Source organism: Thunnus thynnus, chromosome 9, assembly GCF_963924715.1.
Source record: "Thunnus thynnus chromosome 9, fThuThy2.1, whole genome shotgun sequence".
NCBI lineage: Eukaryota > Metazoa > Chordata > Actinopteri > Scombriformes > Scombridae > Thunnus > Thunnus thynnus.
Window position 1 is genome coordinate 7,103,296 of NC_089525.1, and position 16,783 is coordinate 7,120,078.

At 38.0% G+C, this 16,783-nt stretch overlaps 1 protein-coding gene across 1 annotated transcript; it reads left to right on the forward strand.

Moving 5' to 3' along the window:
* The first annotated feature begins 3,650 nt into the window (after positions 1–3,650).
* On the forward strand, positions 3,651–16,783 carry LOC137188984 (plastin-3-like). The gene is made up of 16 exons (XM_067598588.1): positions 3,651–3,747; positions 8,436–8,504; positions 9,781–9,932; positions 10,225–10,354; positions 10,507–10,639; positions 10,899–10,980; positions 11,558–11,723; positions 11,870–12,009; positions 12,232–12,327; positions 12,861–13,047; positions 13,169–13,247; positions 13,379–13,499; positions 13,641–13,774; positions 13,960–14,083; positions 14,280–14,404; positions 14,538–16,783. Exons 2-16 carry the CDS (start codon positions 8,444–8,446, stop codon positions 14,668–14,670), a joined length of 1,863 nt encoding a protein of 620 aa, XP_067454689.1. The 5' UTR covers positions 3,651–3,747; positions 8,436–8,443; the 3' UTR covers positions 14,671–16,783.

Below are 16,783 nucleotides of genomic sequence, written 5' to 3' on the forward strand. Positions count from 1 at the left end.
GCGCCTGTCTGCGGCTCTGTCTCTGCCTCAATTTCATGCTATCAATGTCTGTTTCACACACGTTACTGAGGGGCAGATAAACAGCCAACAATAGTGAATTGGCCAGCAGCTTATTTGGCTTGTTGACATACTATCAGCCTTATCACATGAGCCAGTTGTCAGCTTGCAGCTCCGGTTAGGCACCAACAAAATCCAAGGTCCTTCTGTCACTGTATTCACTCAGGAAGACAAATTATCAACTGTGTTGCTTAGTTTCAATTTAACATGTGGCCACATTTTATTAATCATTTAATTATCAGTTGTTTGTTAAAACTGTACTTAAGGCAAAATAATCTAAGTCGTTATTCTATAACAGTAATGTTACAAGATTAGTATATTAGCAACAACAAACAAGACAGACACAGCTGAGAAACTGATTCGCTGACCTCTACATTTATTAGAGAAAGAAAACTTGGAGCGATGACTCTTATTTTTTGTGTTCTAATGATTTTTTATTTGGTTTTCCATTTGCTGAGAATTTCCTTAGAGAGCTTGATCTGTTCAGAAAGTGATGGTGTTGTGGGCCTGTGAATCCCAATGAGACACTGTAATATTAAGCTAATATAGGTGACTTGACATAGGTAATTAAAGACCCTGCACACCCACAACCCACCCACACAGGTGTTTTCAATTGTTGCCTGATTAGACCTTGTGTTAGGACATGTACAGACTGTGTTTGTTTGACATTCTCTCTGACTCTCGTTAATTTTGTCGTCTCTGCTCGTGCCCAGTCAGACCAGAAAGTGACTCACGGGAATGCTATAATATGTGGATGATACAGCGTACTCCTACTAACTCATGAGTATGGAGAGAGTTCAGTTGGAAGAATCTAACTAGGTTCTCCTTAAAAGCAGACATCTAACCGTCGAGCTAACTAGCTGAGTCACAAACCAGATAAAAGTGCATGATGTGACACAGCTAATACAGCTTTCTCCATTTTAGACTATCCAGCTCTGTTTCCTTTAAAGGTTAGCACTGTCGGAGAGCTTGCTGTATGCCTTTTTCACTTGCACAGTAGGAAAAGCACAGGTGTTGCTAATAACATTAATAATGGCTCTGTTCTATTCAAGTATCCCAGTAAGACATGACGGTGTGACAATGAGCCAGCATTTGCATTACCAGGACCCTGAAACCGAAGCAGCTAAATGGAATTCAGCAACACCTGTGTTTTTCTTACTGTGACATATCAAAGTTTATTCTGTAAAAAAAGCCTATCAAAGTCAAAGTTCACCACAGTTGTGAAAGCTTTGCACCACAGCAAATTGAACGTCTTCTTGACCGTGGGGCAGACGAAACATTTGAAGACGTCACCCTGCACTCTCAGAGCTTGTGATGGCCATTTTTTACTCTTGTTTGTTTTTTAACCAATTAACTAAAACATTATTCAATCAATACATTAACTAATAATTAAAATAATAGTTAAATAAACATATCACTGTTACCTAAGTAATAATATAGAAATCTTGAAAAGGCTGTCAAAATATGGCAACTGCAAAATATACACTATTATAGAAATCTGTTATGGGATGTGGCCTTTACTTGGGGAACATTAATCAGTTAAAGAATAACTTGACATCCCTTGAGAATTGTTTTTTATGCTGACCTCTAGTTTTACAGTGATGTACAAGTGCACTTCAGGACTCCGTGATGTCACTGTTGGGGGTGTTTACAGGTGCAACAAAGCACACCTATGACCACACCCATCTGTGATGCTGGGAGTGGCACTGCTGCTTTTCAGTGGAGTGTTACAGTAAGTAACTCCTTAATGAGCACTTCCCTTTTTTTTATTCAGTGTCTGTTTCTTGATTTAAAACAGTTGTAAAAATGATTTCTGCTCCACCGCTTGTCTGTCAGATCTTGCTCTCTGCCATTCAATGACATCATTGTCTAGTCCTTCTTTTAACACTTAAATGCAAATCCACAACTTGGCCTACGCGGGATTTTCATTTGTTTAAAGGAAAACTTTATATGCTCAAGGGAAGTTAAGAGAGCTTAGTCACATTTACAATCAGGCTCAACCAAATCCACAGTATTTTACTGTTTGAATAATGTCTCTAATGGAGCACAGAGTTTATCCTGAATGTTAAACCTGTATGGATATTTAAATAGGCATTAAAATTAAGGGAACTGGCTCATGTCAAGCGTGAAATGCCAGTCTCTGTGCCAACTTTAACTGGTATCTTATGCCTCACCCTTTTTTGGGTGAACTGTTTTTATTCATTAGGGTGATGTAAATTATGACAGAGTCTATAAAAGACATGAATTAATTCATGCTTAAAGTCATTTTTAAAAATAGTATTAGTGGTTGTTACTGTGTGAAGACAATACTTTGTCTTTATCCACCTTTAATTTACTATTGTAGGTGACTAACGTGACGATATTCATAATAAAGCAGTGAGAAAAGTTAGTTCGGGACACTAACTACAGAGCTCTGAAGCATAAACCCACCACTGTGCTTCCCAGAAATGGAAAACAGAAAAGTCAAGGCCTTCTGGAAAGTTCTTCCTGGGTTTCTGCCACAGACGAGGAATTTACTCTGACAAGATTCAGCACATCAGTCTGAAGTGAGACAGAGAGAGCTATGAGAGGAGAGGGAAGAGACAGAAGGGGAGGGAAAGGAAGGAAAGGTATGAGAAGAATAGGAATGAGAGGAGGAGGAGAAGGAGGAGGAGGGGGAGGAGGTGGGAGGGAGGAAGGAGGAATTCATGCGTGTATAGACTGGTAGCGGCAGCAGAGCTCTGACAGTTCACACACAAAGTTACGCTCACTGATAAAGCATGTTTGAAGAATGAATAATCAGTAATCTGCTGCAGATTACAATTTGAACACAATCTAACTAAGCCTGCCTGATGGTGACAGGTTTTATGTTAGGGTGATGTGATGTGTTCAGTGTCTTATGGTAAAGACGTGCTTTTGTGTATAATGTATTGCTGATATTATTTAGTGTATAAAAAGGTCATATTTAGTCATTTAAGAGGCATGTATGCCTATACAGAATACGACTTGGGTTGAACTTCCTCCAGTTTAGCCCCACAGGCTACAGTTAGTGCTCTTCATACTTATGTAAACATGGTTTCTGACTGGAAAAAGTAAAAAATTACAATAATAATAATTAGGATAATAAATACTCTGTACAGTAGGTTTTCCTGTTGTTGCTTTTTACCTAAGTGTTATCTTTATACTTCATTGTATCAAAATGCATCAAAAGAATCGCCATATTTTTATTTTCCTGAAACATTTTTATGCATTAATAGCAAATATTTCATCTGTAAACTCTTTAATTACAGTGATTAATACTACTGGAAATATATTTATAGCTAAAACAATGCAACACACTTATTAACAGCCAATAGAGAAGAACAAAGGCTTAAAACTGGTCAACACTAGTATTACAAATAACCACAAAGGGAGCAATTTTAGAAACTGTTTGCATTTTTTCTCTTTGCATTTAATTTGAGTATACTACGGGAGCTTTGTTTCCCATACCGACACAGAATGCTTTCAAATGCCTTTAGAGGTTTTCCTAATGCTGCTGATGGGAGGAAAGCGGAGGAGGTTTGATTAGGGGAGGGTTGGCGCGGAGGGGCGGGGCGGTTCCTCATACCGGGCGGTGTCAGCTGCAGAAAACGGGACAGAGGAGCAGTGAGAGGCCGACACAGGGCTTCATTTCCCCGGGTGATTTTACTGAATTGCACACGCGGACTTCAGGTAAGAGGAAGGAGCTTTCAGGGCGTTTCCTCATCTCTCATTATTCAGTCTTGTGTTAGATTTACTAAGGAGCGGAAAATAGGATTTAATAAGTAACTGCGGCACATCTAGTGCTCTTTCATTCAGTAAAATATACATTTCATAGCAGATATGTTGAAAGATGTGAGTGAAAATATGTAACAATAACAGTAGCTAAAAAATGCACCGTGTTTATAGATCCTATGTGGCTTGTGACACATTCAGAGGGTATTGTGAACCCCGCAAATTATACCATTTTCTTACCACAAAAATATTTAACGTTATATGTACGGTAGCAATTTTAATTTAATTCAATTTTATGTACGTATTTCTATATGTGAATGATATTATTGGACGTTTTTAAATTTGCAGTATAGTTTAAAAAATTGCAGTATAGTGCTTTATTTTATGGGATTCTCCCATGTAGCTTAATAAAGTACTAAAAGTGAAAAATCATATTTATTGTGCAGGTCTATACAAGATCATGCTTTACCTGCTTACCACCTCTAATATAAAATATTATATGTTTGTAGCATGTTAAGGTTGTTTTCAAATGAATAGATAGATAGATAGATAGATAGATAGATAGATAGATAGATAGACGTAGTTTGTTGATCCTAAATTGGGAAATTCTTGTGTTACAGCAGCAGGTTATCCAGGCATTGCACAAGACAGTAAATACACAATAAATATACATATCAACACTACAAGAGAGAATTATATATCTGTAGAAAAATAAACACACACAAAAAATAATCTATAGAGAAATAAACACAAAAAGTGTGATTGGCAGACAGTGCAGCAGCAGCAGCAGAAGCAACCTTGTGTCAGGATGAATGATGACCTGAAATGCGTCGTCATTCTGAACCCAGACGTGTGTGTGTGTGTGTGTGTGTGTGTGTGTGTGTGTGTGTCTGTGCGTGTGCGTGTGGGTCCATCAGGACTACCCACACTCCTTCAGTCATGTGCATCACAAGTGTGACTGCATGAATGGATCCTCAGAATCCTCAGAAAGGACAAACACAATCCTGACAATGCAGAGTCATTGAGTCAATGTTAGAACAAATTGAAGTGATTGGATTTGAGTTATTGACATTGCATCAGTGTCAGATGTCAGAGTTGATTAATTGTAGTGCTGTGTTGATTTCTTGCCAAGTTACTTTGAGCAAAAGATAAATCAGTGTGTAAATGTTGTTTTTAATCGGTATTTTCCACACTTGTTTTATTCATTTATGTAATGTCAACAACACATTTCTGTGACTTTATGATTCATATTAACATAACTGACCTTTAATCTATCTCTAATTTATAAAGAACATAAAAACATAGTAAGGACAAACCTTAAAAGCCTTCTCTTCCTGAAGCACTGACATCTGGTGGCAGTAAAGATGAGATATTTCTTCTGTAATCCATTAACGCTGCATGAACAGCGTTGCTTCACACTAAAGAGGGTTATGTATATGACAGTATATACAGTACTGTGCAAAAGTTTTAAGCACTAAAAGTAAAGTGAGAATACTTACAAAAATATTGCTATAAATTGTTTTAGTTTATCAATTCACTTCTTACAGAGTTGAATAAACAGCAGAAACCTAAATGAAATCAATATTTTGTGTGAGCAGCTTTGCCTTTAAAACAGCAGCAGTTCTCCTCGGTACACTTTAACACAGTTTTTCATGGTAACTTGCAGGCAGGTTGTTGTAACCATCCTGGAGAAAGAATGTTCTTGTGTGGATTTATTATTTAGGCCATCTCAGGTGCTTCTTCATGTAATCCCAGATTGACTCCATGATGTTGAGATCAGGGCTCTGTGGGGGCCAAACCATATCATCTGCTGCAGGACTCATCATTCTTCTTGTTGCTGAAAATAGTTTTTTATGACTCTAGCTGTATGCTTGGGGTCATTGTCATGTCATAAAAAAATTTTGATTGATCAGACACCTCCCTGATGGTATTACATAATGGATACGAATCTAAACATCTAGGGTGCCTAAAACTTTTGAAACAGTACTGTATATATCATGATATTTTCAAAAGCACAGTCGTGCCTGTTAAGATTTAAAAATCCAGCTTGACAGTAATATGTTTAGACAGACGAGTGTACACAAAAATAGCCTATAGAACAGCTCATCTGACACTATCTGCATTGTGTATACAGACCTGTTTTGCATTGAGAGGGATGCTTGTCCATCCATTATTCAAATAATCCAGGGAAAAGATAACAGGCAACGTGTTATTTCGTGTCATCTTCTTTGCAGAGTCTCAGATGAAGCAAGTAATTTTGGAGACATTACTGGCCCTGTGATTGCCTTATGCCTGCTTTAGGCTGCCTGTATGCATGTGTTTGACTGTGCAAACACTGCATTTGCATGATGTAGCTAGAGCAGAACATATTTGTTTTTTTGCCACGCTGTAACATGATCATGGCGAAAGATTTGTCAAGGTATCCAGAGAGGATTACTGATTGAAATAGAGTCAATTTAAAGCTTATCTCTTCAAAAAATGAGTGATGAGAGACTGAAAAGAGGGAAGAAAAACATTATTTAGCTCTTTAAATCAGATCTGGATTTCTCAACAAAATTGGATCTTTTAAGGCATGTCTAAATAAGGACAAATAAGATTCTGTTTGATTTTCAGATCTCTTTTTCTATGTAGAGTTTGGACTTAGTTGCTACCTCAGACTAATAATTCCTGATTTGTCTGGATGGCTCTGGCTTCTTAGGCTTCTATTTATTGTCTGTGGATGTAATACATCAAGTTGCCATGTCTTCTAGTCCCATCTAGCAGGGCTCTGCTCTCTGCAGCAGAAAGCTCTCTCAGGCTAAAGGATATTACTGGGACTGTATAGTATTTTCTGTATCGTTATCTGACTTAATGCATGATACATCATGATGGCAAGCTGCTCTAGATTTTTCTGCCTTGGTGCTGCTTCCTACTACTGAAAGCCTCCTGGCCTAAGATATAATCATATTTATCTGTTATGGAAGGGATCTGTATGATACAACTGATGCATTCAGATGCCACATTTAATTCACCTATTTGGTGGTGAAAAAGGAACAGTTCACCCTAATCACAAAAAACTGTTCTCATACATTATGTCTGTAATAACTTTTACTAAATACCACTGCCATAAATACCACATTTGGTGTAATTTGTAGATGTTTTGAGATTTCTGCCTAACCCCCACCCATCACCACCACCACCATTACAAAGGAGGCAAACTGAAGTACAGATGTGTCCACATTTAGGTGTGTGGTTTACCTGAGTACCAAGGAAAGACACATTGCTTCTGATGTTTTTTTTAGATGCTTTTAGTGGCTAAATGCCATTCACTTCCATTGTATTTGCACAGTAGAAGGGATCTAAACAGAAGAGGTCTCAAAACGTAAGCAAAGAAACTGTCTTCATAGCTAGATGCTACTGTGGGTCTATCCATAATTGCTATGAATAAAAGCTTTGAGATTGACATTTGCAAGTATAATTCAAAATGCCGATCATAGAGCTATTAAATATAAATTACTGTCATATAAATAGCTATGTACGTAAGCAATAATACAAACCCTCTATACCCTCCATTACTGCACAAACAGTGCACACAAATCTATTAGATGTTTTAAGAGTCTCTGGGCTAATGTGACTGTATCGCTGAACGACTCTTTGTGTAATAGATGAAGCTACAATCTTCTTGCTGGCTGAGTTAACAGAGATGTGCTGTTTGAGAGCTGCAGTATGGCTCCAGGCTGACCCCACCATTTAACAGTAAATAAAGAAATAATGAACACGCTGAGCTATTGTATCTCCAAGACCAAGCTATTAGAGCCCAGAGCCATCCTGTTTAACAAATCTGTGTCTGTCTGTGGCACACTAAGATGATTAATACCAAAGGAACAAATCAATACACTCAGCTCCAATGTTTAGCTTAGTGCTCAAAAATAGATCACTGAAAAAGCTATCTTAGATGAAATAATTTAACAAAGCGAGAAAGAAATAAAACAGGCTTCCTCTTACAAATGAAACATTAAATTCATAACCAATAAAACACTCTTGCTCAACTAAAAACACTCAGGGGTTTTGCTGCTACTTAGCTTACTGTTACTAAGGCTTAGCTTACTCAGTCTGGTATGACCAGAAGATTACAGTTGCTAATGTTGGCTAATGTTAGCAGTCTTTAAATGTGTATTAGACCCATGTAATCCATTCCCTGACTTTACGACTCTTTTCTACATGTGTTACTATTGTACTAACACTACATTTTAGCACGTGTGGCTACAATGGTGGCTGTTCTGCAAAGGTTAAGGTCAATGACAGTTCAGGCAAATTGTTGTTCTTCAGCATGCAAAATTCAAACAATATTATAAAAATATGAAAAGCACCATTATAGTTAAGGAGAGAACAAAGAGGATTCATGACAAATGTTGACTTGTCTTTGTGAGAAACCGTAACTTTGTTATATAGTAGTTTATATGCCTCAATTAGATTTAGGGTTCTGCAGATAATTTGATGATAATATGAGTATTTAAAAATGAAAAATGGTATCTGTTGCAGCTTTAAACACTGACAAACTCATTTTTGTATTTTCCACTGCTAAAGAGACCTTGATTCTCATTATTTCAAAGGTTTACAGTATCTTAATGGGGCATTTGTCTGTTTTCTGTTGTACTATTTGTTAGGTGTCAGTATGTCACAAAATATCAGCGCTGAGGAGATGGAGGAGATCAGGGAGGGCTTCCAGAAAGTGGGTGAGTAAAAATATGTGTGTGTGCGGATATTGCAGGGAGTTGATTGAATGTGAGTGACAAATTAGTCAATTACATTTGAAGTGGGATACAGCAGCTGACCAACACATGTTCTTATACTTATATGTATATGCTTTCGTATGTGTGCATGACATCTGCCAGACAGATGTTCTTCCTGGTGTTCATGAAGAGAAATGAAACCTTTGATACACCCACGTTTCACTTATCACTTAAAGGAATAGATTGATATTGTGGGAGATACTCTTATTTGTTTTCTTGCCGAGAGTTAGTCTTTATGCTAAGCTAAGCTAATCATTTCCAGGCTGTAGCTTCATATTTATCGTACAGAAATAAGAGTTAAAATCTCACTGGACAACATTATCTGTTTTTTTTTCTTGTTACAACAAAATGAGCTTCTTCCTGTCAAATGCTGTGAGTTAGAAGTTCACTTCTAGAGTTAGTGGTTCTTGTCAGATTTCCTCAAAGGTGCTTAAGACCTTCATCTAACCGGCTTCATCTTAAGGGACAGGTTTGCATTAATTTTCAAGTTTGTCTTAAAGCAATATTACTATGCCCATATGCAAGTAAATAGGGATGTTGGTCGCTGCAAATGTTTCCTGTGTAAGTGATGGATGACAAAATCAACAATGTGAGTTCTGTGGAAAAACACAGTCCAATGTTCAGCCATCACTTACACTGGAAACACATTGAGAGAAAAAGATCCAAAAAAAGGTAAAAAGTGAAGCAACAGAGGCTGAGCTTTTTAGTCCCCTGTATTGGTCAAGCTCCAAAAATGCTGCATCCTACACTTCCCATAATGCAACTCAATAATCAAACCCTCCTGGTTACAGTAATACCCATGTCTTTCAAACTCCATGCCTCCAATTTGTAATGTGGGTGATGTTGTTTTCTTTAGAAAGCTCCCTTAGAGCCACAGAGGGCATTACACAATTGTTTTCACAGGCTGAATAGCACTTCTGGTAACAAGCAAACTGATCTTTCTTTGTGAAATTGGTGGAGAGACCCTTTAATTACAATTATTCCTCTACTCTAAACAATTATGAACATAATAAATGCTAATTGCAGAGAGGCAAGTGTTCTACCAGACACATGGTTTTTAGAACAGCAAATGTAAAAGCTGTGATGAAGATAATGACTTAGACTCCTGACAGGGTCGCATCAGTCAGAAAAAGAAGAGAGCAGCAAAATGCAAAAATTTCTGATCGTTACTCAAACTTTGCTATTTTCCCTCCAATCTGCCTCCAACCCACCATTTTAGATGTGGATAGTAATGGGTACATCTGCGCTTCTGAACTCGGTGATCTCTTCCGTGAGGTGGGCTGTCCTTTACCTGGATACCAGATCAGAGAACTCCTGCAGAGGCTGGACCGAGACAAAGACAGCCGCATCAACCTTGATGAGTTCACCGCTGTAGGTAACACTAACTGACTAACTAACTAACTAAACTGATTCACAACTTAACTAATGATCTACTAACTCTCACGTGTACTTGAAGGCTGACAGACATACTGAATAACAGAATAATAACTGAATGACCTGACCTGACCTGAGATTATGTACAAATAAGATTATTACTAATATACTGTCTGTGATACGTAGACTGGTAACTGGTAAATCAATGATAATAACTGATATATTAACAAATATAACAATCATTTAATTGATTCTAAGCCTTAGTGTGTGTTTGTGTGTATACATTCAGATTTTCAAGGAAATGAAGGACGATCGCTTGGCCCAGGGTTTCAGGAAAGCTCTCAACAAGAAAGAAGGCATCGTAGCCATCGGTGGCACCAGTGAGATCTCAAGTGAAGGAACTCAACATTCAATCTCTGGTTAGTAAAGTAATACCTACAGAATGATATGTGATGGTCCACTGTCCACTGAACTCAATGCTACAAAGTCATCCATGTCATTTATTGAACTTTGATTAGAAAGTAATCTCAGATTTTGATGAGATGTGACACTTGACTGAACTGTATTTCAGAGCAGGAGCGCTTTGCCTTCGCCAACTATATCAACTCTTCTTTGGAGAAGGATCCAGACTGCAAACATGTGCTGCCCATCAACCCCAACACTGAAGCTCTGTTTAAAGCATTGTCAGACGGCATCGTGCTTTGGTAAACCTTCATATTTAACTTCTACATTTTCCTCCTGGACCCTGTTTTCCCACCTTGTCCATCATAGATTTTATAGAACTCCTCACATTACATCAAAACACTCACATTGTGTTTTTCAGCATATTGGTTACTCACTTTGTAACTCTCTGTACTTATTTATCTGTAACTTAACCTTTATCTTGGTCTTATCCTTAATTTAACCCACAGTTCCATTGGTCCTTATACTGATATCCTGTTTTTCTCATATGTGCTTTTGCAGTAAACTCATCAACCTCTCTGTTCCTGACACCATCGATGAGAGAACCATCAATAAAAAGAAACTCACTGCTTTCACCACACAGGTGGGGTGTTTGGCCAGCTAGTTGATAAGTTGTTTAGTTGATGGTTATCGTGATTTATAGTTATAATCCTCAAGATTTCAGCCCTGGTTGATTTGGCGACATCCATGGTTACAGTGGTAACAGGAAGTGAGTTTTACAGGAAACAGTGAGGCTGATATCAATAAGATGAAATTCTCAACAGTAACACTGGATTACATGCTGCGTCATTTCTGTTAATCTCTTGTGTGTGTGTGATGGCAATTTGAATACTGTGCAGAATGAAAACTACTATATAGAGAATTATGTAAATACACTGAATTGCTATTGTTGAAAAAAAATGTCGACCATAAACAGGGTTTGATTTTATGAAAGGATTATAACTTTAACTTCAGTGCATAAATCATAAATATCAGATGCATTTAAGATATAAGTAGGGACTTATATCTAAATATGCATTAAAACAAATCAATTAAAAACATATTGTTTGTTCTTATTTGATCATCATGCGTTTGCCACTGTGGTTAGTTGTTTTGTCGTTAAACTTGGAACTTATTTAGTTTATGAGTTTCCTCCTGACTTTGCATTTTTTCCCCAACAGGAGAATCTGAACTTGGCTCTCAATTCAGCCTCAGCCATCGGCTGCCAAGTTGTCAATATCGGAGCTCAGGATCTGAAGGAGGGAAAACCTCACCTGGTGCTTGGACTCCTCTGGCAGATTATCAAGATAGGACTGTTCGCTGATATCGAGCTGAGCCGCAATGAAGGTATGTACAAACACACGCAGTCAGACTGTTGTAGGACTGAAAGTGATGTGCTCACAAAGAGACTCTACATGACAATATGACTGGCCTCTATGTATGCACACACTCTCTCTCATACATAAATGCTTTCATATAATTTATGTCTGCAGCTATAGCAGCGCTGCTAGAAGAAGGGGAGAGTCTGGAAGAGCTGATGAAACTCAGTCCTGAGGAGCTGCTGCTGCGCTGGGCCAATTTCCACTTAAAGAAAGTTGGCATGACCATATCAAACTTTTCTGGAGATATCAAGGTGAGAAAATATTACTGTTCTACAGGTGTAAGCTACAGTCTGCTTTGTAAACCTGGCATTCAATGTGCGCAATTTGTGCAGTTACATATTTCATTATTGTTATCATGAGATAGAGTGGGATTGTTAGACTCACATGAACAAACGTCATCGTGCAGAAGAACAAATGGACCATATCTCATTGTGTGTATGTTCATCTGTACGTGTGTTTCTGTCTCTGTGCAGGACTCCAAGGCATATTACCACCTGCTGGAGCAGATTGCTCCTGACGGCAGCAAAGAGGACGTTCCCCGGGTTGAGATTGATATGACTGGCCTTTATGTAAGTTGATGAAGCAATAGTAAGAGCTAGAATATACACCCTTTTGACTTAAGGCTTCAGAATGTGATTAATTTGTTTACTGCTTTCTTTCTTGGTTGGTGGTTTACCTTCTATATTCTATTAATTTAGTGTCATTTTAGAAATTACAACTTAATTTGTGTCTCAATAGATCAGTGCTCTACAGAACCACACTAAGAAACAGAGTTTTAAACGCAGATAACCACATAAACACACATTGGCATGTTATTAAAAATAAACCGTCCAGTCTAAACTCAGTTGATGCTTTCCATTTGGCTATCAGAGGCTGGATGGAAGCTGACTTCCTGTTTCCTGTAGGACTAAATAAGGATCCTCATATCATTCTGACTCTGAATCATTAGACAACAAAAGTCTTTTTTTTCTCAGCACTTTTTGTAAGCAGGGTTTTAATCACTTTCCTCACTCTCCTGGCAATTTTTCATATAATGGACAAAAGTTGTATATTGCAAAATAGCAATAATTGTAAATGTGTGTGTGTGTGTGTGTGTCATCAGGAGAAGGATCTTACAAAGAGAGCAGACTGTATGCTGAAACAGGCCGACCGCCTCGACTGCCGACAGTTTGTAACTGCCAGTGATGTCGTGTGTGGAAACGCAAAGCTCAACATGGCCTTCGTTGCAACACTCTTCAACAAACACCCGGCTCTCACCAAACCAGAGAACCAAGACTGGAATCTGGAGAGTAAGTATGGATGAATAATCCCGCTCACACGCACACACCCTCATCCATGTCCATACAAGTAAAACACATCCTGTGTCTGAGAGGCTTACCTTTGTCTCTTCTTGTCTCTCGCTCTGTCAAGGCGAGACCAGAGAGGAGAGAACTTTCAGGAACTGGATGAACTCTCTTGGAGTCAGTCCACATGTTCACCATATCTACGGGTCAGTGTCTCTGCTTCTACAATGACTTCATGCTAATGCTACATTAGCTGTAGTTACCATTTTCACTGTTTAGTGCCACACTGATGCACAACTAACTGTTTAAATAAACACATGTGTGTGTGTTGATGCAGTGATCTGCAGGATGCCATGGTGATTCTTCAGCTGTATGAACGAATTAAGGTGCCAGTGGACTGGGACAACAGAGTCAACCACCCTCCATTCAAGACAGTAGGTGGAGGGCATTTGAAAAAGGTAAATGTACAAAGCACTTTAAAAACTGCTACAGTACATATCTGTTGGAGAACCTGAAATCGGTGAGACAGAATTGAAAAGCAGAAAAGATTATGTTCTATAAAAATATATTAATTGTGTGCGTGTGTGTGTGTATGACAGATAGAAAACTGTAACTACGCTGTGGACCTGGGAAAGAATAAAGCAGGTTTCTCCCTGGTGGGAATCGGAGGACAGGACCTCTACGATGGAAATGCAACTCTAACCCTGGCACTGGTCTGGCAGCTGATGAGGAGGTGATTTATGTTTGATATTCAATAATGAGACTAAGTATGTTGGAGTTGTTATACAATAGGGAGAGGGTGCTCTTTTTACAGCAGAGTTAAAGCTTTCACTGTGTCAGGCAAAGTCACATAGTGGAAGGATTGAAAGGCAGATCTAACATTTGATTCTTACATCTGCTCTCAACACCTAAATGCAGGTACACTTTAAATGTTCTTGAAGACCTTGGACATGGAGAAGCTGCAGGAGATGATTTGATCATTTCATGGGTCAACAAGACTTTGGCTGAAGCTGGCAAGAGTTCATCTATCAAAAGCTTCAAGGTAAACAAGTTTCACTTTAGTTTGTTTTTTACTTTCAAACCGTTGTAAGAGAAAATCTTTTCTTGGAAAAGACAAAAGACTCTTTTGTATTATCGCTTTTTCACAGGTCAAGGCCATTTGTGGACCTAGTTCATACTTAATACGTTCCTTATGTGTTGTGTATTTATTTGTTATGTGTGTGTGTCCCTCTGTTCAGGACAAGTCGATTGGTACCAGTCTTCCAGTTCTGGACCTGATTGATGCCATCCAGCCACAGAGTGTGAACTTTGAGCTGGTTAAAAATGGAAGTCTGTCGGACGAAGACAAACTGAGCAATGCCAAGTAATAACCTACCTGCTACAATAATAATTTAAATAAAACAAAACAGAAATGAATGCATGGGCTATGTAAACAACAAACTAAAAGTATCAAAGATCTAATATGTTTATCTAATTCTGACCCTGCCCTGTACCAGGTATGCCGTTTCCATGGCGAGGAAGATCGGCGCGAAGGTCTACGCCCTGCCTGAGGATTTGGTAGAGGTCAACCCTAAAATGGTGATGACCATCTTCGCCTGCCTGATGGGGAGAGGCATGAAGAGAGCTTAAAGCAGGCACTCATGCAAATATCCACCCACATATATACATACTGACTGACTGTCTTTGCCTGTTTGACTGGATGAGACATGAAGAGAGTGAACACAGTTGTGTTGTCTTATTTTATTAAGAGGTTATTCTGTGGTAGCCAAACAAGTACATGGTGAACGTTTAAGGGTTTAGGTTTTTGTTCTGGATCTCAGTTTTGCTTTTGAGCAATATGGTGGCTGAGTGGTTAACAGTGTCACATTAAGTAAGACACACTTTCCATACTGCTCATAGAATGTGAACGTGTCTGTTTATGTGTTTGCACTGTGGTAACCTGGCCACCAGTCCAAGGTCTGCCCAGTGCATGCTGGGATAGACTCCTACCCGCCTGCGATCCTGATGAGAGACAAGTCTGCTGATAAAACAGATGAATAAAAGGGTTTTGTTTCTTTTAATGTAAAGGCTATGATACATGGGAAACATTCAAAGACAATACTGTAATATTTCTCAGTCATGTTGAAAGCAAAAATTCAAGGTGGTGATTCTTCTTTTTCTCAGCATTTCAGTTTTTTACATACACTTTTCAGTCATTTTTAATGAGGTTTTACTGCAGTCTTACCTTTGCTGTCCTGCCTTTTTGCCTGATGACATACTTGACAGTTTCTCAGCTGCATTGCCTCAAAGTTTCCCAGATCCTTATGATCTGCTGACAAGGCTCTGCTGTATCTTCCAATGTGCCAGCCAGTTCACAGTATGAACATTTAATGTACTTAAGCCATAATATTCTTTACTAAATACCTTCTTTGGCCTTTTTTTTTATATATGACCAAAGCTGTGCTAGATTATCGGTAGCTTATGTCTTCACACTAGACACTATAAAGCTGAATCCATTCATATTTTTTTTACCTTAAAATTCAAATAATTTGCATTTTAATTATGATACAATTAAGATATGTTCAGTGACATTTGAGGGGATAATTAATAGATAAAAAATTAATTGTAATATATTGAGGTATTTTAAATATCATTCATTTGTATTTCAGGATTTCAGATTTCAGGTATAGCTTCCATACTATTTAGTAAATGGTAAAAACCATTAAAACTCCGTGGGTGAAATTTGCACCTTAATTGCAAAAATATGGTTCTTTTAAGTTTAAAATTAAGTGTCTGTATTCTGTATTTTTTAACCTTTAATCTGGGATATTTGAATACTGAATAGGAATCCCTTCAAGTGTCATTAATTTGTACCTGAAAATATTTCTGTCATTTGAAATGTAAGCCTAAATCCCAACATTAAAAACTGAAACTGAAACTCACCCCTTCCTTTTTTAGAAAAAAAGGGTTTATTTTGTTGGTCTGTGCAGAATTGTGTTTTCTAAATTTGGACACTGTGGAAATGCAACATGTCAAAGCTGCTACTGTTTCCATATGGACTCAAAACAACAGACTATTATGTTTGCCTTTCTTGTGAAGACCGGACTGCTTGTCAGTGTGCTGCTTTCCTCCCTATAACCATAATGCTGCCTGGAGACAATTCACAGACTATTCATACAGGACTATTCATTCATGAGTTGATGACGTACAACTGAACCATGTAAACAGTGTCAAAGAACATGACTTCTGACTGCCTATTTCTGATTATGCAATCATGTTTAAAATACAATTTTCAGTTGTTAAAAACACCCAAAGATAGATTTCTACTTCACGTGTGAATTGAAAATATGATTGAATTTTGTTTTAACTCTCAGCTGAACACGTGGTGCTCAAAGTTGATCCAGGTTTGTTGCTGCTGTTAACACTGTGTTTTCTTTTATCCCAATGTTGCCAGTAAAGCAGGGACATGACATTGCAAATTGACATCAAACCTTTACTCTCAGATATTGTACAGGTATTGCTGTATTGAGGATCTTAACATGTATGCAATTTTGGTCGACTCAGTGAATCTCTTGCAACCTTTTAAGACGTGACCAACTGCAAATGCTACCAATGTGCTGAATGGAAGCACTTTCCAATCATTTTTAATGGTCCTTTAGAAAGCCACTGTGGGAAAAATATTGCTTTACATGCTAGCAATACTTACACAACTTCAGTGTGCACATTCAGATAAATAATGATAAATAAAATAATTTTTTCCATA